The sequence below is a fragment of the Carlito syrichta genome, unplaced genomic scaffold, assembly GCF_000164805.1.
Source record: "Carlito syrichta isolate Samal-C Ts95f unplaced genomic scaffold, Tarsius_syrichta-2.0.1 Scaffold120461, whole genome shotgun sequence".
Taxonomy (NCBI): Eukaryota; Metazoa; Chordata; class Mammalia; order Primates; family Tarsiidae; genus Carlito; species Carlito syrichta.
Window position 1 is genome coordinate 35272 of NW_007064557.1, and position 23998 is coordinate 59269.

The 23998-nt window shown below is 53.7% G+C and overlaps 1 protein-coding gene across 1 annotated transcript in view; it reads right to left on the reverse strand.

Annotated features, from left to right (window-relative positions):
- Positions 1 to 3177: 3177 nt before the first annotated feature.
- The window catches only part of PACS1 (phosphofurin acidic cluster sorting protein 1), a 51743-nt gene continuing 30922 nt past the window's right edge, over positions 3178 to 23998 (reverse strand). Inside the window, exons 10-23 of the mRNA XM_008048008.1 lie at positions 20194 to 20274; positions 16397 to 16512; positions 16119 to 16254; positions 14906 to 15010; positions 13850 to 13956; positions 13118 to 13272; positions 12810 to 12920; positions 11972 to 12074; positions 11464 to 11506; positions 8551 to 8593; positions 8146 to 8281; positions 6061 to 6287; positions 4818 to 4937; positions 3178 to 4694 (exon numbers count right to left, since the gene is read on the reverse strand). Coding sequence (XP_008046199.1) covers positions 4579 to 4694; positions 4818 to 4937; positions 6061 to 6287; positions 8146 to 8281; positions 8551 to 8593; positions 11464 to 11506; positions 11972 to 12074; positions 12810 to 12920; positions 13118 to 13272; positions 13850 to 13956; positions 14906 to 15010; positions 16119 to 16254; positions 16397 to 16512; positions 20194 to 20274 — 1599 coding nt within the window. The 3' untranslated portion in view covers positions 3178 to 4578. The remainder of the gene's footprint in view (positions 4695 to 4817; positions 4938 to 6060; positions 6288 to 8145; positions 8282 to 8550; positions 8594 to 11463; positions 11507 to 11971; positions 12075 to 12809; positions 12921 to 13117; positions 13273 to 13849; positions 13957 to 14905; positions 15011 to 16118; positions 16255 to 16396; positions 16513 to 20193; positions 20275 to 23998) is intronic.

The window sequence follows — 23998 nt, forward strand, 5'->3', positions numbered from 1 at the left end:
GTGGCCGGGAGCGGCCACTGCACTCCAGTCTGGGCGACAGAGTGAGACTCCGACTCAAAAAAATAAAATATAATAATAATAATAATAATGGCTGGGCTCGGTGGCTCAGTCTGTCATCCCAGCACTTTGGGAGGCTGATGTGAGTGGATTGCCTGAGGCGCTGGGTTTGAGACCCGCCCGGGCAACTTGGTGAGGCCTTGTCTTTACAATAAATCAAAAATTAGCCGGGCATGGTAGCACGCGCCTGTAGTTCTGGCTACTTGGAAGGCTGTCACCTGGGCGACAGAGTAAGACTCCAACTCAAAATAATAATAATAGGCCAGGCGCAGTGGCTCATGCCCATAATCCCAGCAATTTGGGAGGCCGAAGTGAGAGGATTGCCTGAGCCCAGGGGTTCAAGGTCAGCCTGGGCAACTTGGTGAGGCTTCATCTCTACAATATATCAAAAAATTAGCCAGGTGTGGTGGCGTGTGCCTGTAGTTCCAGCAACTTGGAAGGCTGAAGCGGAAGGATCACCTGAGCCCAGCAGGTCATGGCTGCGGTGGCCGTGAGTGTGTCGTTGGACTCCAGCCTGGGCTACAGAGGGAGACTCCAACACAAATACTAAGAATAAGAATAAAAGAAAAAAAGAAGGATAGGTGAAGGGAAGCTCTCCTGAGGTGACATTCCAGCCAGGATTTGGATGAAGGAGCAAGAGGAGGATGGGCAGGACCAGCGGCTTATGCAAAGGCCCCGAGGCAGAGTGTGCCTGGCATATCTGAGGCTGGTGAGGAAGGAAGACAGAGGAGATGAGGCCAAGCAGTTGCTGGCCAGACAGGGCAGGGATGCCTCCTAGGCTGCACCAGGGCTCTGGATTACATCCTTGGTGAGATGGGCAACTCCCGGATAGCTCGGATGGGCAATTCAACATGTTCTGATCAATAGTCAACACCAAGTTCTCCCCGGCCACTGAGTGAACAACCTCCAAGAGGAGGAGGCTGGATGCAGAGAGACATCAGGAGGAAACTGCTGTATCCAGGTAAGAGAGCCCAGCAGTGGTGGGAGGGGCGAGGGGCTACGGGGTGAAGCCCACGGGACCTGCTGACATCCTGGGATCGGATGCTGGGTGCGAGAGAAAGGGTCGTGGAGGACCCAGATAAGTTTCCACTCAGTGGGAGGGAGAAGTCTCCGCAGGGGCATGTCTCCTACCACAGGATCAAGATCAAGTACGCTCACTCTAGGGCTGAGTGTGGGGAGAGAGTGAGGCTGATGCAGTGAGGAGGCCAAGGAGCAGCTGGTGTGGTGGGAGAGGACAGGAAGTGCCGTCCACGGTCCAAGTAGAGAAAGCATTCGAGGAGGGAGGATCTGCATCAAAGCTACTGATAGGGTTTGGCAGCCCAGGTCATAGGTGACCTTGGGAAGGGAACTGTGGGTGGGCCTGTGAGGAGGAAAGGAAGCAGGAGGACGTGGGGACGACACACAGCTCTTTGCGAGAGGTTTGCTCTGAGGGGGCAGGGATGTGGCATGGCAGCGGCAGGGAGCCTGGAACCCTGGAACCTGGGAAGTCACTGGCCCTTTTTTTTTTTTTTTTGAGTCAGAGTTTGTCACCCAGACTGGAGTGCAGTGGCTGCTCTCAGCCACCGCAACCTTGACCTGCTGGGCTCCGCGATCCTTCCAAGTAGCCGAAACTACAGGCACACGCTACCACGCCCGGCTTGTTTTTGATTTATTGTAGAGATGAGGTCTCGCCAAGTTGCCCAGGTGGGTCTCGAACCCGCAGGCTCAGGCAATCTACTCACCTCGGCCTCCCAAAGTGCTGGGATTACAGGCTGAGCCACTGAGCCTGGTCAAGTCTCTGGTCTTCAGTATGGGGGCTATTATGGGTGGGGAGGAGGCGAACCCACGGTGCAGGCAAACGAACAGCTGAGAGGGCTGGGCCCCGGCGGAAGCAGGGCAGGGCAATTGGGAAGGAAGGTGGGGACAGGTGTCAGGTGCAGGTAGCTGGGAAGCCCATCCTCACCCTCCTGCTCCTCTCCACAACCATCTGTGGTCTCAGTTCTTTTTTTTTTTGAGTTGGAGTCTGGAGTCTCACTCTGTCACCCAGACTGGAGTGCAGTGGCAAGCTCCCAGTCACCACAGCCTCAACCTGCTGGGCTTGGGCAATCCTTTTGCCTCAGCCTTCCAAATACCACACCCAGCTAATATTTTATTTTTATTGTAGAGATGAGGTCTGGCCAAGTTGGCCAGGCAGGTCTCGAACCCACGGGCTCAGGCAATCCACTCACCTCAGCCTCCCAGAGCGCTGGGATTACAGGCTGAGCCACCGGGCCTGGCTCTGCGGTCTCCTCAGTTCTGAGCCAGAACCCGAGAGCCGGGGCTGCGTCTACTTGCCCCACTCGCTCCCTCATGGGACTCCCTCTCAGGACGGCCCAGGGGCATTCCACTCTGTTCATGGAAGGCACGGTTTCCTCTCACCAGCCCCCTCGTTTAGAGGTGGCATTATTTGCATTAGGGTGAGAGTTTGCCCAAGGTCCCGGAGCCTCCCCATTAGGCCATCTGGCCGCAGGGCCTGGGGAGCCTGCGTGAGGCCAGGGACATCCCGCCCTGCATGGCCACCCTCTCATCTGCCCTTCCTGCCAGCCATCAACTTCAGACTCTTCTCCACAGGGAAGGCTGTGTGCAGGCCTCTGTCCTGGTAGCATGTGAAGAACCAGGTACACAGGATACAGTGGCTGCGACTGTTTCCCATCTCCAAGGTTAAGGGTAGGCAGAAGAGTGAACTCAATAGCTGGGCCTCAGCCCCATCCCTCCCCCTGCAGGGGAAAAGACCCCTTTGCTCAGACTTTCCCAACTTCCAGGCACAGTAACAGGATGGAAGCTGAGCTGGGGAGAGAAGCTATGTTCTGATCTTTGATGAGAAAAAACTACCCTCAACATGCCACTGCCTGTGGGGGTGGGTGGGCGGGTGGTGGTGGTGAGCCCTAGGGAAAAATGGGATTGTGTCATTCCTGTTTCTGACCTCTGCCTGCTGCATGCTGGGCGAGACACCTTCGTGCCTGTTTCCATAATTGGGAGCACGGGAATACGCTGTTTTCTTGCCCACGTTTTCCGGGTGGCTTTTCAAGGGAGCGGGTCTGTGCTATGCAGAGAGGGCTGGGATAGCTCCCGTGGCAGCGAGGGGCACAGAGGTCCAAGGCAGTCGGTACGAAATCACCAGTTTATTGAATGTAAAACCCAACATCGACTCGGTCCCTTCCCCTCCTCCTCTCTCTGGCCCAGGAGACGCTCTGGACAGCAGGGCTGAGCCTGGGAAGGGTGGGAGGGGTTGGGGGTGTGGAAGATGAGAAAAACACTTTCAAATGAAGTTCTGTGCAAAAACTTCTAGGAAGGAGAGAGAGGGCGAGAGAAAAGCTCCAGGGGAGCTGGCGGGGCACGGAGGTCTGGGGCTGGGCCCTGCATCCTCAGCCTCTCCTGAGAACACAGACGCGGCAAGGCTGAGGGGTTCAGACCCCAGTCGGTGGCGAGAGGGGGGGTGGAGCCTGCTGGAGGGAGCCCTGGCGGGGAGGTGGGTCTGTACCCAGGCCAGGGCCTGAGGACGGGAAGAACAGAGCAGGGAAAGGCAGACAAATCAACACGGGGGGAGGATAACTGGGATGTCTGGGGGCCACGGTCACAACGCTGGCAGGGGTCTGCCTCCCATCTCTCCGAGTGCTGTGCTGGGGCAGATGGGCTGGGAGGCGGAGGGAGGAGTGTTACCAGCAAGGGGGGGAGCCACAGGACAGGGACTGCTGCACAAGGCGCGTCACACGGAACAACCAAGAGACCGGCCGTGCAAAGAACCAGAGAAACACTTAGGACACACATGACATCTACAGGGGACCTGGTGGGTGGGAAGGAAGTCGTGCACAGGGGAGACCGGGAGGCCCCTCCTTCCTCGAAGCACAGCGCATCGCCACAGAAACAGGGTCCTGGGGCAAGGGGCCGCCTCCCGCTCTGTGAACTGTGGAATGGGGGCCCTCAGCTCAGGGCGCCCCTCACCCTCCGAGAGGAAGCTGCAGGGCAGGTGGAGAGCCCTAAGGAGTGGGACGTGGCCCTGGGCCCCACCTGAGGTGGTGGGACAAGTGGATCTGGCAGCTGGGCCTCAGCGAGGGAGAGTCTGGTGGCCAGAGGGGCCGAGAGAGGACTGGGCTCTCCTCTGTGGACCAGGATTCTGGTGTCCTCCTTCCAGGAGGGGAACTGGTGCCACAAGAAAGAAGTTGGCAGCTGGGGGGAAGGAAGGTCCGGAGGCCTTGATTCAGGGACCCTGGGCACCAGAAGGCAAAACCAACACACCCCCGGCCTGGAGCAGGAGGGAGAAGGGGCAGGGAGAGAGGAGGGCCGCGGGGGGCTGCGCAGGGGGAGCCTGAGCAGCGGGGGGGAAGGCGGCGTCCCCAGTGGCAGTGTCCTTCAGGACTGGGCAAGGGAGAGGCAGGCCCCAGTGTCCTTCAGGACTGGGCAAAGGAGAAGGGGAGGCTGGGCCCAGGCCTGCTGCCCCCCCCTGCCCGCAGGCGGTGAGGCTGGTGGCAGTGCCAGGAGGGAGAGTGGCCAGGAGACAGGGCCTCAGGTGGCCTTGCTGCCACTGAAGAGTCCCACTGGAAAGTGCTTGACATGGGTGGGCCACTGGGCTGCCAGCTGGAAGAACTTGATGTCACTCCACTCGACTCCATCGATGGACACTGGAGGTGACAGGGAGAGGCGGTGCAGGGCTGCTGAGGCCACCCCAGGTTCCCTGGGACCATCATCTCCCTCCCCCTTGAGTCCCTTTCCCTCCCACTCCTGCCCTGCCTGTCTCCTCGCACCTCTCAACATAGTCTGCTGCTGCTTGGCAGAGCAGATGAGGCGGCTGATGCCTTCGATGACCTGGCTCTTAGAATCCAGCTCCTTTTCTCGGGGCTTCTTGCTCAGGAAGATGGTGGGAACTGGAAAGCAAGCAGGACCACTCCGTCCCAGCCTCGGGGACGCAGCCGCCCTGCTCCTCCTGAGCCTCGAAGCTCCCTTTCTCTGGAGGCAAAGGGAGGAGATTCGCAAAAGCCCACCTTTCTTCCCCAGTACTTCCCGGCCTCAGGCCGTGGGATCTGCAGGTTCCTGACCTGTCCGGCGAATGGCTTTGGCTAAGATCCTGCTTCTCCCCTGGGCTTTGAAAGCTTCGTATGAACAGTGAGGACCTGGGGCTAAATGGTCTCTGAAGTCCCTTCCAGCTGAAATGTTCTAGGCAGCCTGTGGGGTGGGGCCTGCTCTGGGCGGGGAGGCCATGCCACAGGTGCGGTCTAACCCTGCCCCGGGATGCTGGGAAGTGTCCCCTTTTCTCCCAGCTTGGGAAAAGAGCCCAGGGTAGGGAGGGCATGGAGGAGCCGACAGCTACCCTTGATAAGTCTCTGTGCTACGGGCCACAGGTTCTGGCTCCGGGTCTGGCACTGCCCCCTGCCCATCCCTCGGGGGACTCTGCAGAATGGGAGCACCCACAAGAACAGGCATAGCCGCTTGGGAGTGCCCGAGGGGGCAGGCCCGGGGTCATGCCTGCACTCAAGTGCACGGCCTGGCTGTGGGACTCCTGCCTTGCCCCCATGCATGGGACCCGGGCCACCCCTGCTCCAGAGGGGCCTTAAGCCATCCCTCTTCTCAAGAATGGATCTTGTGCCCCTTCATTCCTAAAAAGCTGTAATGTCCTTGTGCTCATGAAGCCTCTTCGGAGTGGCCTCCGGGATTGGGTGCAAATGCTCCGCTCCCTGAGCTCATGGGGATCAGCGGGCTGGGCATGGAGATGTCCCTCCCTGTCATATAGCCCATCCTGAGGATAGTGGCCAGAAAGGCTCCTTTGACCACGGCAGTGGTTGCCTCAGCTCCTAAGGTGGTGGAGCTCAGCAGAGTGACCCAGTGATTCACTGGGGCTGCTTCCTTGCCCACAGGACCTGAGGCTGGACCCTGGATGTGTGGCTGCTTCACCCTCATCCAAGATCTTCCAGAAGCAGAATGTCCCAGGCCCCGAGACAGGAGCTGGGAGGCCTGGCGGTCCCTGATCTCCCCCGGCTGTAGGGCACTTACCTTTCTTGTTCTTCTCTTTGGTGACCACAGTCATTGCCATGGTGCCAGAAAGCTGGGCCTCCCCGCCATGGGGCAGGCGGGATACCTGCACCGAGCGGAAGACGCTCTTGAGGGTGTTCTTCGAGCTGGCGTCCCTCTTGTCACCTTCCCTCCTCCGCTCTCCGGGGTGGCCTAGCCAGTAGTCCACCTGGAGGCCAATCACGTCCCCATACGGGCTATTGGGGCTCCTGGAGGAGGGAACAAGGGTGAGAGGCAGGCTCCGCCCCAGAGCCAACTACATGGGCCAGGCGGGGCAGTGCTGGTCCCTGGGAGGGCGAGGAGAGCAGGGAGGCCATCCACGTGCTCACGTCAGGCTGGTCTGAGAAGTCAGGGAAGATAAAGGCCCAAGTTGCAGAGAGGAAATGTCATTGGAGGATGAGGGAAGCAGAGAGGCAGTTTTATGAAGGAAGAAAGCATGTGGGCACATGTGGGCACACGCAGCACACACGCAGCACACACGCAGCACACACGCAGCACACACGCATGCATGCCCAGCAGGCTTGGCTGGAGAGCAGGAGGGCACAGGTGGAAGCAGCAGCCCTCAGGACAGCCTCACGCCTCCAGACCTCCCTTTCTCCTTTTTATGGCACTTTCAGCTCAGTGACAATTTTCACTCCCAGGGGAAAGGGCTGATGTTTCTTGAAAGGAGGTGTCAGACACAACAGGTACACAGGCTGTGAGTCATCTGACTTTTCTCCTCCGGCCTCATTTCATTGGCTCCATTAAAAAACACGCTTAGATTGGAAGGGAAGGGGGTGGAGGTGAGGGATGGTCCCAAGGCCTGCAGGAAGGTCCCCGGGTGTACTTGGCCGTGTGGGTATTTCCTCCTTTTCTACACTGTCCCAGGCAGACCAGCAGGTCATGAGGGGAAATGCCCGGTGGAGGAGGGTGGAGGAGGACCAGGACAGGCTTCTCGGCGTTTCTAGGAAAGCCACTGGCTAAAGCCTCCCTTTCTGTTGCTAGAGGAAAGAGAAGCAGCGAAGACAAGGGGATGTCAGCGGAGAGGAAGAAAGCTGGCGGGCTCTGTCCTCTTCTCCCCCGAGCCTCCTCCTGGAGGAGCACTCTCCTCCACCCTTCCCAGCCCTCCTTGATCTGAACATTAGATACTTGGAATCCTAAAGAAACACCTTCCCCCCACATCACCACTTCCGGCAGTCTCAGAACACAGCTTGTCACTCTGTGTGGGCGGGCCCAGCCTGGACCCAAGCTCCAGGAGGGCAGGGTGCTGCCCATCTCACTCGCTGCCCCAGTTCCAGTGCCTCACACGGACAGGGGCCGCCTCGGTGCTCTTTTTTTTAAAGGGATGGGGTCTTGCTGTATTGTCCAGGTTGGCCTCGAACTGGACTCCTGGGCTCAAGGGATCCTCCTCCCTTGGCCTACTGAGTAGCTGGGACTGCAGGCCTGAGCCACCATGCCCAGCTTTCAGGTTCTTAATTAAGCGGCACAACAACCCTGTGAAGTGGCCATTTCACCTCTACTGCACGTTAGATGAAACCGAAGTTCAATCACTTGTCCAGGCTAACCCGCAGTGGACAGAAGGCAGAGCCACTCAAACCCAGGTGTGTTTTGCCTCTCAAGCCCATGCTCTCTCTGCCACCCTGGGAAGTCCCATAACAAGACACTTGCCTAGCACTTTACAGTCGACAAAGGGCCTCTCAGCCAGCGTTGTCTGATCTGATCCCATAAATTCTGTGAGACAGGGAAAATGAGCTCCCATTTTACTGAGTTGTTCAATGACCAGGCTGGTTAGTGAATTCTGTCGCTGAATTCTGTTTTTCCTTTCTTTTTTTGTAGAGATGGAGTCTCATTCTGTTGCCCAGACTTGAGTGCAGTGGCGAGATCGTAGCTCACTGCAGCCTTGAATTCCTAGGCTCATCGATCCTCCCACCTCAGCCTCTTGAGTAGCTAGGACTGCAGGCGTGTGCCACCACACCTGGCTCCCACTGCTACATGATAAGCCCAGTGTGCCTGTAACTGGAATTAGTCGGGTTGCTGGACGCTGATGGAGGGACACAGCAGGACAGGCAGGAACGTCAAGAGCCTTACCCCACAATAGCAAGGGCACTGCTCATGGACGGGGAGGAGGGAGGTGTGGCCGTGGCATCTCGGCTCAGGCCCGAGCTGGAGGGCGGTGAGGTGGAGGGCACGGCAAGGCTGACCACAGGCGAGTCGTCCCCATCACCTATCAGGGAGACAAACATGTTGCTGGAGGCAGCCAGCTCTGACTCGCTGGCAGCAAGGAGCCAAGACTCCTCTCTGAGTCGCAGGCAGTTTGGCTTTTGTCCCTGGCCCCCACTCCAAGTGGGGCGCGAGAGTGCCCATGTTCTTCCTGCTCAAACTCTGGCTCTCCATAGGACAGCCAGCATCTCTGACTTCTGGCCTGCTGGACTAGAGAGGAGACAGGGGAGGCCCTACCCTCATGCCACAGGAGCAAAGGCGCCCCAGGCTCACCTGCTGTGGAGGGAGAATCTTCAACCAGACCCACTTTCACCACCTGGAAGGAGAGACACTCATTAGATCCTCCGGTCAAAGCAGGCATGTTCGGATCCAGCCGGAAACAGATGGCTGGCACAAGAGTCAAGACTACACATGATTTTATTGTAGGCTTTACAATCTTTGCAAATCCAGAGCAGCCCAGATGTGGGGAGAGAACCTCCAAAACCCAGTGGCAACAATGAGGTGGAACATGTTGAGACTTGCAGCTCTTCTCTGGGGATAAAGGGTTGCGGAACCATTTCCACGTCCTCATCTCATCTCATCCAAGATCACAGGGGCAGGGGGCCCAGGAAGAGGGCTCCATCTCTGTCGGGTGGGACTGTCTCATGGCCAGGCGGAAGTGCTATGGTGCTGATACCAGCTCTCTTAGCTCTGGCCTTCCTGGAATCTACAGGAGTACTGAAGGGGGGTTGAAAAAGTCCTGAGGAATTTTTGAGTCTCCGTAGAGAATTCTGGAAAGGATAGAGGGGGCCCTCCAGTGGCCAGAAAAGGACATAGCTAGAGACAGACGTGAATGTCCAGGCTGTGGTCTAAAGTGACAGTGTGCCTTATCACCTGGGCTGGGACCAGGTAAAGGAGTAGCTGAGCTGGGAGGCCAGAGGACTGGACTTGCCCTTGGGGGGGCAGAGATCATGCACCTGCCTGCAGATGGTCCCCCTGAGGCTGCTGAGAACACAAGGCTGCCATTTGCTGAAGTCTGTCCCAATTCTCTCCGCACCCTTACTTTGGTTTCCAGAGAGGAACAGCTTGACAATCTGAGTCTTCTTGGATACAACCCCCACTCCCAATTTGCTCTCCTGGCATTTTGTGAGGCTGCTAGCTCCTTGTGTTTACAAAATTTTAAAAAATCTTTTTTAAAAAAATTTTTATTTTTTTGAGTTGGAGTCTCACTCTATCACCCAGACTGGAGTGCAGTGGCCGCTCCCAGCCACTGCAGCCTCGACCTGCTGGGCTCCGGCGATCCTTCTGCCTCAGCCTTCCAGTAGCTGGAACTATAGGCGTGCACTACCACGCCTGGCTAATTAATTTTTTGATTTACTGTAGAGATGAGGTCTCGCCAAGTTGCCCAGGCAGGTCTCGAACCTGCGGGCTCAGGCAATCCACTCACCTCAGCCTCCCAAAGCGCGGGATTACAGGCTGAGACACCGAGCCCGGTTAAAAAAAAATCTTTTATATCTGTCTTGGCCATAAGGTCAAGGTGAGTGACAACCCACAGCACCATGAAGATGTGTCCAACTGCCAGCCCAGGCTGTGGGCCATGTCCGGGGTCCTGTAACGTGGCGAGCCGGGCACAAGTAGCCTGCCAGGCGGGAGGCTCTGCAGGGCATGAGAAGGGGCTGCGGATCTCCCTGGGTCAGGCACCTGCCCCGACCGCCCACGGCACCCAGCATCTTGGTTGTGCAGGGAAAAGGGACATGCCTCTTCTCCTCCAGAAGCTCGGAGGGATCCTCGAAGAGATTATAGAAAGCGATGCCTGCCTGTTTGGAAGGGAACTCAGAAGGGGTCTGCACAGGGCCTCTCTCTAGGTCAGTCTGTGCTGGTGGCCCAGGTGTTGACCAATGAAACAGACTAATGGCCACTATGCTTGACATCAGAGACATCCAAGAAGTTCTTCCTTCCTGTTTTTTTTTTTTGAGTTGGAGTCTCACTCCATCACCCAGGCAGGAGTGCAGTGGCATGCTCATGGCCACCCGCAGCCTCCACCTGCTGGGCTCAGGCGATCCTTCCACTTCAGCCTTCCAAGTTGCTGGAACTACAGGTGCAAGCTACCATGCCCGGCTAGTTTTTTATTTATTGTAGAGACGAGGTCTCACCAAGTTGCCCAGGCTGGTCTCGAATGTGTGGGGTCAGGCAATCCTCTTGCTTTGGCCACCCAAAGTGCTGGGATTACAGGCTGAGCGACCGAGTCCAGCCTCCTTTATTTTCAAAAGCCACTAGTATAGATGTTTTACCTCAACTCAATAGAAAAGAAAAAAAGAGACCCTTTCCCTCCGTGGGCCATCTGACTGTGAGGATAGAAATATCCATCTGTCAGACTTCTCTTTAGAGTATCATCATCTTCCATTATTTCTGAGGCAGCTCCCTTTTCCCTGGAGCCTGTAGGATCCACGCTCTGGACATCATTCCCTAGGGGAAGGCACCAAGTTCAGGGCCTGGTATAATAAACAGGAGACACCAGTGAGGAATCCAGGGGGAGTTCACAATTCAGAAAAGGAGAACATGAAGAGGGATGGCCCAACACACGTCCCAGCCCAGGGTTTCTTCACCTGGGCATTACTGGCATTTAGGGCCGGCTCATTCTCTGTTGTGGGACCATCCTGTGCACTGGAGGGTCCTCCTCAACCCCTGTCCTCTAGCTGTCGGTGGTATACCCCTCCCTACCCCAATCTCAGTTATAACAAGCAAAAATGTCTCCAGACACTACCAGATATCTCCCGTGTGCTAAATACCCCCACATGTGAACTACTGTTCTAGGTGAATCTTTTTCTTTTTTCTTTTGAGATGGGTTCACTCTGCTGCTCAGGCTGGAGTGCAGTGGCACAATCTCGGTTCACTGCAGCCTTGACTCCTATGCTCAAGAGATCCTCCTGCCTTAGCTTCCTGAGTAGCTGGGACTGCAGTCACATGCCACCATGCTCGGCTAATTTTTCTATTTTTTGTAGAGACAGGGTCTCATTTTGCTGTCCGGGTTGGTCTCGAACTACTGGACTCAAGTGATCCTCCCACCTTGGCTTCCCAAAGTGCTGGGATTGAGACATGGTGCCCAGCCATGTTCTAGATACATCTTTTATTTTTGCCTGTGTAAGGGGAAGATGAGAAGGCCAAGAGCACATGTGGGGTGCACAGCAGAGGGGAGTCAGTACTCACACCAATGAAGGGAATAAACTTCTGATACGAGTCTTCATCAGGGCTGTTGGGAGACACAGGAAAGCTTCACAGTTAGCAGATTAAATTGAGTGGGGAGCGGGGAATATTTCATATTTTACTGTGGCTTCAGCAGAGTGCAGAACACTACATTACAGCTTCCCATCACATCTCAGGGAGGCAAAGAGGCAGAGAGGGGCTATTAGTCACGGAGCACACAGAATGGGGCCGAAACCCTGATTATGCAAACTACACTCCCTGCTTCCCACAACTGAACCTCAGTCCCCAGGGCGGCTGCTTCTGCACTGAGGGGCAGGAAAGAAAATCAGTTAGCTCAGGCCCATGGAGGGAGGCCCAGGGCAAGAAAGGAGTACTGGACGGGAGGCTGGGAAGAGCACTCTTGTCCTTGTGGGTTCCTATGAAAGGGGCACGGGAAGTGAAGGAGGGAAATGTGGACAAGTGAAGGAGATGCAAGATTCCTCGAACCCGCCTGACCCAAAGTCAGACTTACAACTTGTGCCTGCAGGTCAGCATGGCTTCAGCCACCGGAAGCTGGTGTGTCGTGGCCGCCCCGTTGACATACTGCATCACGCGCCCCACCACGTCCAATTGCTCTGCAGAGAAGCCAAGAGATCACTGACGGCCCACTGGTTTCAGCAGGCAAACCCATCACTGTCAGAGAGAGCCTTATTCCCAAGATCCTCTGGGCCCTAGGAGTAGACCTCAGGAAAGGGTTCTAAGACCCCTTTAGTTCTGAAACAGGAATCATGACCCAAAGGACGGTCCTCTCCCTTCGATTCTTTGCTAGCAGTTCCACAAAGTCTTCTTTCTTGGGCCAATCACACCTTTTGTGCCCCCCTGCCCCTGCCTGTCTTGCTCATACCCACCCATGGGCCGAGGAGCCTCACCCCCTAATCTCTGCCATCACGGCTTCATGGCTGCCAGGCCTCCAGTGCCTCTCAGCCCCGAAGAGCTCAACCTCATGCTCCCCACCACCCCACCCATTCAAGAAGACACCTGGCTGGTGCAGTATTACTCAGTTATCAAGAACCATTTCCTGCTTCTTAAGTTTCATCGTTACAGCTAGAGATGCCCTGGACACCGCCCAGCATGGCCTCTGTTATTCTGGATGTGCAGGGGCAGAGCTAATAGCAGAGGCTGAAACAGCCAGAGCAAAAGGGCCACACAATGAGCCTCCGCGTAAGAAACACTGGAAAAGCGAACTGGCAGAGGGACTGGGAAGGTTAGAGCCTGCAAGAGGGGAGAGGCATGGCCCTGGCCTCCTCCTTCAGCCAAAGCGGGTCTTGTGAGCCTGGGCTGGGGAGAAGCTCCCTTCCAGGGAGCCTTACCTGACACTGGGGGCTCTGAGCGACTGAACAGATCTCTCCAGCCAGAATCAAGGAAGGAACTGCTGTATCTACTGTCCACTGAGCCCAAGTATTTGGCCACGGGGTGAGAACCTGGTAGACGGAAAACCAGAGATGGTGGTGAATGGGTTAGGGGATGGGGCTGAGGCGGACCGTTGTCTCCAGCCACGGCCCCAGCCTTGGTCCTCCTGACTGTCCCTTCCGGACCAGCCCCCCATCCTGCTTCAGGAGTGCCTCTCCCTGAGGAGTCCTTGAGTCCGACACACCTGCCTGGCACCGCCCATCCTTACCAAGGGGGATGATGAGGAAGCGCATATAGCCCAGCCAGTCAGAGGTCTTGCTGGCCAGGGACTTGACAAAGAACCGCAGGATGGAGCTCAGGTAACTCTGGCCTCCCACAGCAGCCACCTTCACCGGCCTCGGCATGGAAGAGTTGCAGTTGCAGCTGGGGGAAGGGACAGTCACACGGCTGTGCTCAGGGGCACGGGGGTCCTGCTCCGGGGGAGCCCCAGGCTGACTCGCCATGATCTCAACAACCACAGTGGAAATCAATGCACACAAGAATGCTGAGAACACAGAGCGTAAGCCAAAGTGCTTTTGCGGTCAAGAAAAATCCAGGAGCAGAGGGCTGGTCACTGCCCACGAAGGAGACAGAACAGCAGAGGCTGACGTGCAACTCGGCAGCGCCTAGGAGGCCCTTGGGGAAGGGATTCTGCATGGGGGAAACAATGACTTGACTGTCACACAGCACGCTGCAGATGGAAGGACAGAGTCAAGAAGAGGATGAGGCAGGTCAAGGTATGGCAGGAGTCTAGGCAGGGGCCAGGGAGGCAGGAGTTGGTGCTTCCCATCCCTGATGCTCTGGGGCCACCAGGGACATTGAGCATCACAGCCTGCTGCCCACAGCACGCCCCACTGCAGGTTCTTGGGCTGAGAGGCCAGGAGGGCCCGTTATTGCTTGGAAGTCAGGGTGGGAGGATGAGGCCAGAAGGAGGCCGGGAGAGGGAGGCAGGAGCCCTTACTAGCGCTGGATCCGGGTGAGCAGGGCAGACAGCACAGCCTGGACCTCCACAGTGGAGCAGGTGCACACGACAGGCTTCCGCTGGTCCTGCAGCAGCTCGGCCACGTACTAGCGCAGGGAGGAAAGGGGCAGGGACGCAGGTGAGAACCTGCAAGCAAGGCCCACAACGGGCTGCAGACCTGTCCTCCACTGTTCAGACCAAAGCTGGGCAAAGGTAGCAGCTCTCCTGGCTGCCAGTAAAGAGGAAGTGGGGCCAAACCCACAAGATATGTGATTGCGAGAGGTGGGAAGGCTTGGGGGCTGTAAATGCTAGAACATGCCAGGTATCCCTGGCACCAGTGTGTAGCCTGGGTACAGGGGGTGAGGAGGCACCCTGCTGAAGTGCCTTCGAGGGGGCCAGGGACAAGCCCTGATGACACAGCATTTGGTGCTTCGCAAAGTGCCTCCATTCCACCCTGTTGCCTGACACACATGGCACCTGGGAGAGCAGGCTAGGCAGAAAGTAGTGCTTTTTTGTTTGTTTGTTAGTTTTTTTGTTTTTGAGTTGGAGTCTCACTCTGTCACCCAGACTAGAGTGCAGTGACCGCTCCCGGCCACCGCAGCCTCGACCTGCTGGGCTCCGGCGATCCTTCCGCCTCAGCCTTCCAAGTAGCTGGAATTACAGGCGCGCGCTACCACACCCGGCTAATTTTTTTGATTTATTGCAGAGATGAGGTCTCACTGCCTAGGCAGGTCTTGAACCCGTGGGCTCAGGCAATCCACTCACCTCAGCCTCCCAAAGGCGCGGGATTACAGGCTGAGCTACCGAGCCGGTTTTTTTTTTTTGTTTCTTTTAAACATACAAGGAAGTTGAGGCACAGAAAAGTTAGTGACTTAAGATCCCACAGGCTGGACAATGATAGGAGTAGGACTCGACCCCAGAGCTCTGAGTTTGGTTCAGGGGGCCTGAAGGAGGGGGATCACTCTCTGTATCACCACGTGCTGTCTTCAGCTCACACGCCCTGGGCACCACCTGCCTTCTAGAACTTCCGCCCAGTCCTGCAGTTTCAATGTGTACCTGACCCTGCCAGTCTGTGGTGTTCACCAGGATGACATTTTCTGGGAGGGCTGCATCTGACACCAGGATCTGATTGAGCTGGTCATACACCACCTTTCTTGGAATCTGCAGGGACAAAGGTGTCTGGTGTGAGGCAGTCCCCAAGGAGTTCAAGGGCAGGGCTGGGGGACTGGCGTGTGGAGGCTCCCTGGAGACAGATGAGACACCAGGAGCCTGTGAAGGAGACTCAGTCTCCCAGAGCCAGACCACATGGAAAGGAAAAGGACAAAGAATAAGCAAGGCGAGTCCTTAGAGGACATGCTGACACCTCGGGGACAAAGCCGCAGCGGTCGTCCTGCTGGGGTGGGCAGGAGCGGCTGGAGGCCCAGCGAGCCTCGAGGAAGGGGAATGGCGGCAGAGGAGCAGGGTAAGTACTGGGTGGGGGGAGCGAGGGGCGGCCAGCAGGCGCTCCGAGGGCCGGAAATGAGGCCAGTGGGGAGAGAAATAATGAGTGTGGCAGCGAGAGCTGTGTGGAGACCTGCTGTCCAAGGGAACAAAAGGTATTTCAGGAACCGTGATTAACAAGAAGGACAATACCTCACCCCGGGCGCTGGGCTATTCTAGTCTCGGCTTCATTTTCAGCTATGTAATGGCATCAAACTCAGGGAGCCATACTGACACACACTTCTCCCTCGATAACAGTTATCAGGGGAATGAGCAGCCTGGCTGCTTAACTCTAGAAGAACCGGCAAAGTGTGAGGTATGCCAGAAAAATCCCTTCCCCAAGCACCCGCCCCATCAGGCCTTCGAAGAGAGAATGCATTTCCGAGGCCCAGTGTCTTCCGGCTTTTTTCCCAGCCCACTCTCAGGCCTTTCACTTGAAAGCCTGTAATACTGTTGGTTTACCCGCTTGAGAGCACAATAACCGACCCACAGCCACACCAAAGGATGGGCGCTCCGGTCGGCGTGTCCCATGAGATCTGGTGGCTGCCACCCTCTGGAACATCTGAGTCACCGCACAAGCTCCAGCATGGAGGCTCTCTGCAGGTTCACACAGGAGCCAGTTCGCGCTGGCGGCAGGTAGGGAAACAGGTGACTTTTCTAACTGAGGCCTTTCTTCAGGAGTTTTTATTCAGAGCATTTTGAAGTATTTCTCCTTTCCCCTCCAACTAACTGTGCAAGGAAGATGACAAAACACAGACGGTCTCGGCCTTGCTAGGGGGCCCAGAAGTACCTGTGTGCTGTGGCCCAGGTCCGGAGAGCGCTCGCTGTCAGAACTGTTGGTCCTCTCGCTTAGGGGCTTGGAAAGCTGCCGTTCCTTCAGGGGTGTGCTCCGCTTCTGCCGGGGGGTGTGCACCCCTTCCACTTTGCTGCCAGGGATGTGAAAAGAGGGTGGTTCAGCAGCCCCTCCAGCTCCAAAGCTGCCACCAGCCACACTTTCCCAAGGCCCTGGAGCCTGTGTTATGCGCAGTCACAGGCTCGGATCCTCTGCTTCTTTCCAACCTGGCATACCTGGGAGAGGCAGAGCCTTGGAGATCTGTTTTGCTGGACTTCATGGGAGTTTTGACTTTCTCTGGCACAACCAGACTTGTGCTCACATCTCCAAACATGTCCTGGTCTGTGATTTCCTGTCATGGAGGAGAGGAAACAGTGAGTTACTTCTCATGCGCTGGCCAACCAGGAGCCTTCTTGGAGTCCTGCTGAGACCCAGCGCCATCATGAGGAGTTATTTGTTCTCTCTCTTTCCCTATAGCATGTGGTCCTAAACTTCCTACCTCAACTGATGCTTTTTTTGTTTTGTTTTGTTTTGAGTCAGAGTCTCACTTTGTCACTCAGGCTGGACTGCAGTGGCATGCTCATGGCCAACCCAGCGTCGACCTAATGGCTCAGGCAATCCTTTTGCCTCAGCCTTGCAAATACCCGTAACTACAGGTGCACGCTACCACGCTCAGCTAATTTTTTTATATACTGTAGAGATGAGGTCTCACCAAGTTGCCCAGGCTTGTCTCGAATCCCTGGGCTCAGGCAGTCCTCTCACCTTGGCCTCTCAAAGTGCTGGGATTACAGACTTGAGCCACTGCGCCTGGCTATGCTGTTATTTAATTTAACTGAGTGCAGTCACCATGCTGACACAGCAAGTTGCTGGCTAGCTCTACCCTCTACATTTACAAGCGATTTGCCAGCACACAAAGAGTGAACTGATGGTTCACCTCTCCAGGAATGAAGAGGGGACCCTATGTGTGTCTCCCTAGTTCCCTGACCTTATTTAGAAAGGTCCTGAAATGTTCAGGGTATGACCTTGTGGACTAGGAGGTTAGCAGCTGCATCCCTCACCTTGGCCAAAGTCACCCACATCTCCCTTGGATTCTCCCTTCCCTTTTTGGCCACATGCTGACTCCTGCCCGTCCCTCTTCTGGCCTCTCACACATCTATCCCCTTTGTCCCACCTTTGGAATTCAGGCCAATCCTCACATGTCAGGTTTGGTGGCTCGTGTCCGTAATCCCAGCACTTTGGAAGGCAGAGGTGAAAGGATTGCCTAAGCCCAGGGGTTCGAGACCAGCCTGGGCAACTTGGCAAGACCTTGTCTCTACAATAAACCAAAATATTAGCCAGGCGTGTTGGTACGCCAATGTAGTTCCATCTACTTGGAAGGGTCATTTGAGCCCAGCAGGTCAAGGCTGTGGTGACCATGAGTGTGCCACTGCACTCCAGCCTGGGCGACGGAGTGAAACTCTAACTCAAAACAACAACAACAAAAAACCAAATCAACAATCCTCACGAGTCCCATTCCCCCACTTCACATCATCCTGCCTACCCAAACCAGGGCTGTCTTTCTAAAGCACAAAAGTAACTGTATCACAACATTAGTCAAAGCACATGAGTAGTTCCATACTGCTTAGGATGAAGTCCTGATTCTTTGGGGGGGCCTCTGAGGCTCCCCATGACCTGCCCGGACCACCTTTCTAAGTCAATCTCCCACACATCCCCCTGGGGCCCACCACGCCCCTCGTGCTCCAGCCCTCGTGAAGGACTCTGCTCCCCATGCAGGCTGCGTACCTGCTTACCTCCCTGCCTTTGCCCATTCCTCGTATTTTCAAAATGTTTCCGGAGGCATAACTTCTACAAAGTTAAGAAGCACAAATCTAAAATAGGAAACTTTAATTTTTGCACAGGTATGCCCCCAGGTAACCATTAACCAGATCAAGATAGAACATTCCAGCACCCCAGAAGGGTCCCACATGCCCCTTCTCCCTTCACAGGTAATAAACATTCTGTCATCTGCCATCATGGGTCAGCTTTGCCTGCTTTTTTTTGTTTGTTTGTTTTGTTTTTTGAGTTGGAGTCTCATTCTGTTACCCAGACTGGAGTGCAGTGGCTGCTCCCGGCCACCGCAGCCTCGACCTGCTGGGCTCTGGCGATCCTTCCGCCTCAGCCTTCCGAGTAGCCGGAACTACAGGCGCACGCTACCACGCCCAGCTAATTTTTGATTTATTGTAGAGATGAGGTCTTGCCAAGTTGCCCAGGCGGATCTCGACCCCGCGGTAATCCACTCACCTTAGCCTCCCAAAGGTGTGGGATTACAGGCTGAGCCGAGCCCGGCAGCTTTGCCTGTTTGTAATTACAATTTCATGCAAGTGAACTCCCAGGGCATGTGTTTTTTGGCATTTGGCTTCTTTGTCATTAATCTGAGATTAAATCTCTGAGGTTTGGTCAATCACTGAAGAGTTTTAATCAGGAAGTGGCATAAGTGGAATTTCATTTTGACAAGACCACTATAATTGCCACGCTCAGTGTGGCCCACAGTGGGCCAGAGTGCAAGCTGTAGGATTCAGACTATGGGTGAACTATGGAGTGTAAGTTGGAAGAATGAATTTTAAAGTAATCTTGAATCGTCATGTTTTGTCAAACACAAGACCTTTCAACTAGTGCTATTTACTACAGGAAAAGTAAGCCCGAAATAACCTTCTCAGGTTCCATTCATCCACTAGCAGGCCTCAGCGTGAGGCTCATGCACGCCACACCCCCAGACAGCATTCCACAAAGTTCTCTGATCCCCACACTCCACACCCAATCCCACAGGCTGAACTTTATTTATTTATTTTTTTGAGTTGGAGGCTCACTCCATCGCCCAGACTGGAGTGCAGTGGCCGTTCCCGGCCATCGCAGCCTCGACCTGCCGGGCTCCGGAGATCCTTCCGCCTCAGCCTTCCAAGTACAGCTGGAACTATAGGCGTGCGCTACCACACCCAGCTAATTTTTGATTTATTGTAGAGATGAGGTCTCACCAAGTTGCCTGGGCGGGTCTCGAACCCATGGGCACAGGCTGAACTTTAGTGTATCGCGAAGCCCATCAGATGTCCCCTTCCCAGTCTGCACCCCCCCCCACCTTCCTGGGGCTCCACAGAGTCTTGGCCCAGATGTGCACATGGGATGGAGGGGTTTCCGTGATGGTAGGTCATGGCTCACTTATCTTTGCAGCTTCAGTGCTTGGTACAAGCAGGTGCACAGCAGACGTGTGCAATTCAGTGTGTAAAGTGGGCATTCCAGCCAGCTCAATTCCACTTCACTAGGGCTCTGACCAGCACTCGTGGGCAGCTCTAACCTCTCAGAGGAAGGACCTGACCAGAAACCACTCGGAGATTTTTTTTTTTTTTTTGAGTTGGAGTCTCACTCTTTTGCCCAGACTGGAGTGCAGTGGCCGGGCAGTGGCCGCTCCCGGCCACCGCAGCTTCGACCTGCTGGGCTCCGGCATCCTTCCGCCTCAGCCTTCCAAGTACCTGGAACTACAGGTGCGCGCTACCATGCCCAGCTAATTTTTGATTTATTGTAGAGATGAGGTCTTGCCAAGTTGCCCAGGCAGGTCTCGAACTCACAGGCTCAGGCAATCCACTCACCTCATCCTCCCAAGGATTACAGGCTGAGCCACGGAGCTCGGCTCACTCGGAGATTTAATGTTGTGGAAATGCTGCCCTTGAGCACCAGCCAAGGAGGAAGACCCTGGCCATCACTTCTTGGAAGAAACCAAGGGAGACAGACTGCGAGAAACTGTCCAAACTAGCAGTTGATCAGTTCTAATTAAAGGGCAGAATAAGGACATTTTTGGTGTGCTAATTTCGGGAATGACCTGGTGTCTAGGTAGGTTACGTCATGCAGGTAAGGATTCTAGGAGAAAGAGAACAACAGGACATTCACAGTCCGTTGATTCATGTGAGATTTCCAGGGCAGTACTGAGGGTCTCTCTGTCTTTATTTCTGAAGGGACAAATGCTGTTTGAAACAGTCACAACAGGAAACCGAACCATACATACCAGAGTGTCTGTTTCAGTCAAGCTGTCATCTTGGTTTTTAATCCAAGTAGATTTGACTTTTTCCAGAGCAGCCAATTCCATCTGCAAAAACTGTAACAATTAGTTTTCCTTGATCCAAATAACTACCACTCTAACTTGTTTTACTAGTTCCCATGAAGCTTAAAATACTTTCACTTAATCTTCAACGTCATAAAACCTTTAGGACTTTTATCTTATGGGGGATATATTTTTGTGAAAACCAAGCTTTGGAGGGATCAGTTATCTTTGTAATCATTACACCATTTCTGTGGAACCCAGAAATTCTCACTCCCACAAGATGCCACTAGGAAAGGAAAGTTCAAAGTTTGCCTAGCTTTGCTACTAGATCCATGAAGTCTTTGACCCTGGAGATTCAGTAAACACCCTTGCCCAGGATGGATATACAGGGACCTTTGCTTGTCAGAGGAAGGGCGATGCCATACAGTTACGTATGTTATATAGCTGAAGTTTTTGATTCTGAGACTAAATGCTTTTTGCTTGGTAGAATTTTCTAGAAAACCCTCTGACAGAATATATTAAGCAAAAAGACACCTAATGTTAATGTCTTTAGGTGTAAATTAATTCTCCACTTGTCCTTAACTCTTACTAGCATTTCTCATAAATATTAAAAATTTGCTTTGCAGATACAGATACATAACCAGATTATTCAATTTGCTAATATTGCTTCTGTCTGTGCAGACACCAAATGAAAGTCATGAGCAGTGACTTGTAGGTAGTCAATCTTAGACAGGGGAAAATACTCGCCTCAGTGAACCTTTGTTTTTTGTAGGAACCACAGGAACCAGAAAATATAAAGGATATCCTCCCAATTATTCAATTCCTTTTACTCAATTATTTCCTTCCAATTATTCAGAGTCCTTTCTCTGAGTAAATCATATAACTACGGAGAAACGCCAAGCTTATCAATTCAGGAAGTCACATGGCAAACTAATGATCCCTAAATTAAGGATCCCCAAAGCAGGCTCCTGTGTCATACTCTAGGTTCAGGGTTTCTCCACCCCAGCACTACTGACATTTCGAGCTGGATCACTCTTTGTTGTGGTCAGCTGTCTTGTATGGGAAATTCAGCAGCATCTCTGGCTTTTGCTTACGAGTTGCCAGAAGCAGCCATCCCCCTTCCAATTTGTGATAACCCAAAATGTCTCCAATCCCTGCCAAATGTCTCCTGGGAGGCAAAATCACCTCCAGTTGAGAACCACTGCTCTGGGCCATCTGCAAGACTAACTCAACATACTTTGGCCTGACCCTGTGACCCTAGACCTTTGGATGGTGTGACTGCAGAATGGCTCACAGCCACACAGAACAGCCTGCCTCCAGAATGCAGAGCTAGTTCATTTACATCATTTACACATTGTCTGTATGATTAACCAAGGCCGACAGAGTCTGGGATCATGGAAAAGCCCTGTGCAGACCTAAGACTGAAGATAATTTCACTCCATTTTGGAAACTGAGTGTGACGAATGAAATATATTTTAAAGAGAATGAGCTGGGTTCCACTGGGAGGTTTCAAGTATCACGCCCTTGTTGTCAAGCCCTATGACAGTCACAGTACTGTTTCCATGACAAAGCTGCCACATTTAATAAGACCTTTATCCCCCCGAGCTTTATTAAGGTATAACTGACAAATAAAGATTGTGTATATTTACAATGTACAAGATGATGCTTAGTTTTGTTTGTTTTTGAGTCAGAGTCTCACTCTGTCACCCAGATTGGAGTGCAGTAGCATGATCACAGCTACCGCAGCCTGGACCTGCTGGCCTCAGGTGATCCTTCTCCCTCAGCCTTCCAAGCAGCTGGGACTACAGGCACATGCCACCATGCCCAGTTAACTTTTTTATTTATTCTAGAGATGAGGTCTCACCATGTTGCTCAGGCTGGTCTCAAACTCCTGGGCTCTGGTAATCCTCTACACTTCAGCTTTCAAAGTGCTGGTATTACGGGTGTGAGCCATCACACCAAGCCTGATGCTTTGATATGCATATATACATTGTGAAATGATTAAATCAAAAGTAATTAATACAGCCATCTCTTGATAACATCTTTAACATGGATTAGGTTTAGAGGGTAACTGCTGGCTATTTACTGACTCTACGATGTTCCAGACAATCCTCCTAGGAACAAATTCCCAGCTTCTCCAAATTTCTCCTCCTGCTCCTATGAACACTAAATGGCTTTTCTCCCTCCAAGACACTGGAGGACCAGATGGGCTCTAGCTGTGTCTGTCTCTTTGGCATGGGGCACAGATGAGGCATCTCGAGGTCCCAGCAGTCTGCACCACTGGGCCCACTGGGCAATGTCAGCTGCTGAAGAGTGTGCACATATGTGTGGTGGGGGCCAGGAGTAGGCAATATGTAGGGCATCGTTTTTTATGAAGGACTGGTCTCTAACACCATCATGCACAGCGCTACTAGCAGCAGGCAGCTCTGGCTGAAAGCCTGCATCTTGCGGCCACCCTAACAGAAGCTCTGTCAGGGGCTACTGTTATCAGCTTGGAGAACCAAAATAAGCTGCCGCTGTGAGCTACTGTGAGCTCGAGTCTTGAGAAAACTCAACAACTGCAATAATTTGTATCAGCAGAAATTCCTTCTGGTTCTAGTGATAAACTGAATCCTCTAAAAATCCAGGAAACAAAAAGGAAGATTAAGAAAAATAAATGAATAAATAACAATGCCAGGAAGTCAGGGAAGAGAGGACGCCAGGTTGAGGCAGCATGCGCACGTCTGACAAGTTCATGGTTTCTCCTAATCCATTCAGAAGTTCTCTATCTAAGAGCATGACCTTGTTCTGTCGTTTCCAAAGCGCCCTTCATCCCAAAGGATTCCAAAGTTCCACACCCACATCAAGACATATGGGGCTCTTCAAAATAGAAATATCAGCAGAGAACCAGCAAGTGAGTCTGGAATCTGGCCAAGGGAACCAGAATCCGAAGGACTCATTAAAAACACATCTAGATCCCACCAACTTTCGGAGTCCCAAAACTGAAAAACAGAAATGGCACTAAAGAATTATAATAACAACAGCAGCAGGATTTACTGAGCAGTGAGCAAGGCTCCTCGTGCAGGAAATCAGTCCACAGGTCAGTCAGCTGAGCTCACCCACGTGACCTTGCAGCTTCACCGCAGGGAAGAGTGTGCCTTTCACATGTACTTGGTAGATGAGGAAACAAAGGCCTGGCAACACTCCAAGAGCACAGTTGAGTGATGGAATCAACATTCAAACTCAGAAATGCCACCGCCCCAGATACATGAAAAAAAAAAAGATCTAAACGGGGCCCTCAGGCCATCATACTGCAAAAAACGGACACTCAGCTAGCTTTTGAGCCCACACCATGATCTCAAAGAGAAGGCACCAGGGACTCAGAGCAGCAAGGTGATTGTTTCCTCTACGTTTTTGTAAACTGAGACTAAAGTAGAACCTACAAATTCTTCTAAATGAAGAAACACCTTCATTTGTTTTCGGTTTTTTATTGTTGTTGCTTTTGAGTTGGAGTCTCACTCTGTCGCCCAGACTGGAGGGCAGTGGCCGCTTCCGGCCACTGCAGCCTCGACCTGCTGGGCTCCGGTGATCCTTCCGCCTCAGCCTTCCGAGTAGCTGGAACTACCATGCCCAGCTAATTTTTGATTTATTGTAGAGATGAGGTCTCGCCAAGTTGCCCAGGCAGGTCTCGAAACCGTGGGCTCAGGCAAGCCACTCACCTCGGCCTGCCAAAGTGCAGGATTACAGGCTGAGCCACCAAGCCCGGCTTTTTTTTTTTTAGTTGTAGTCT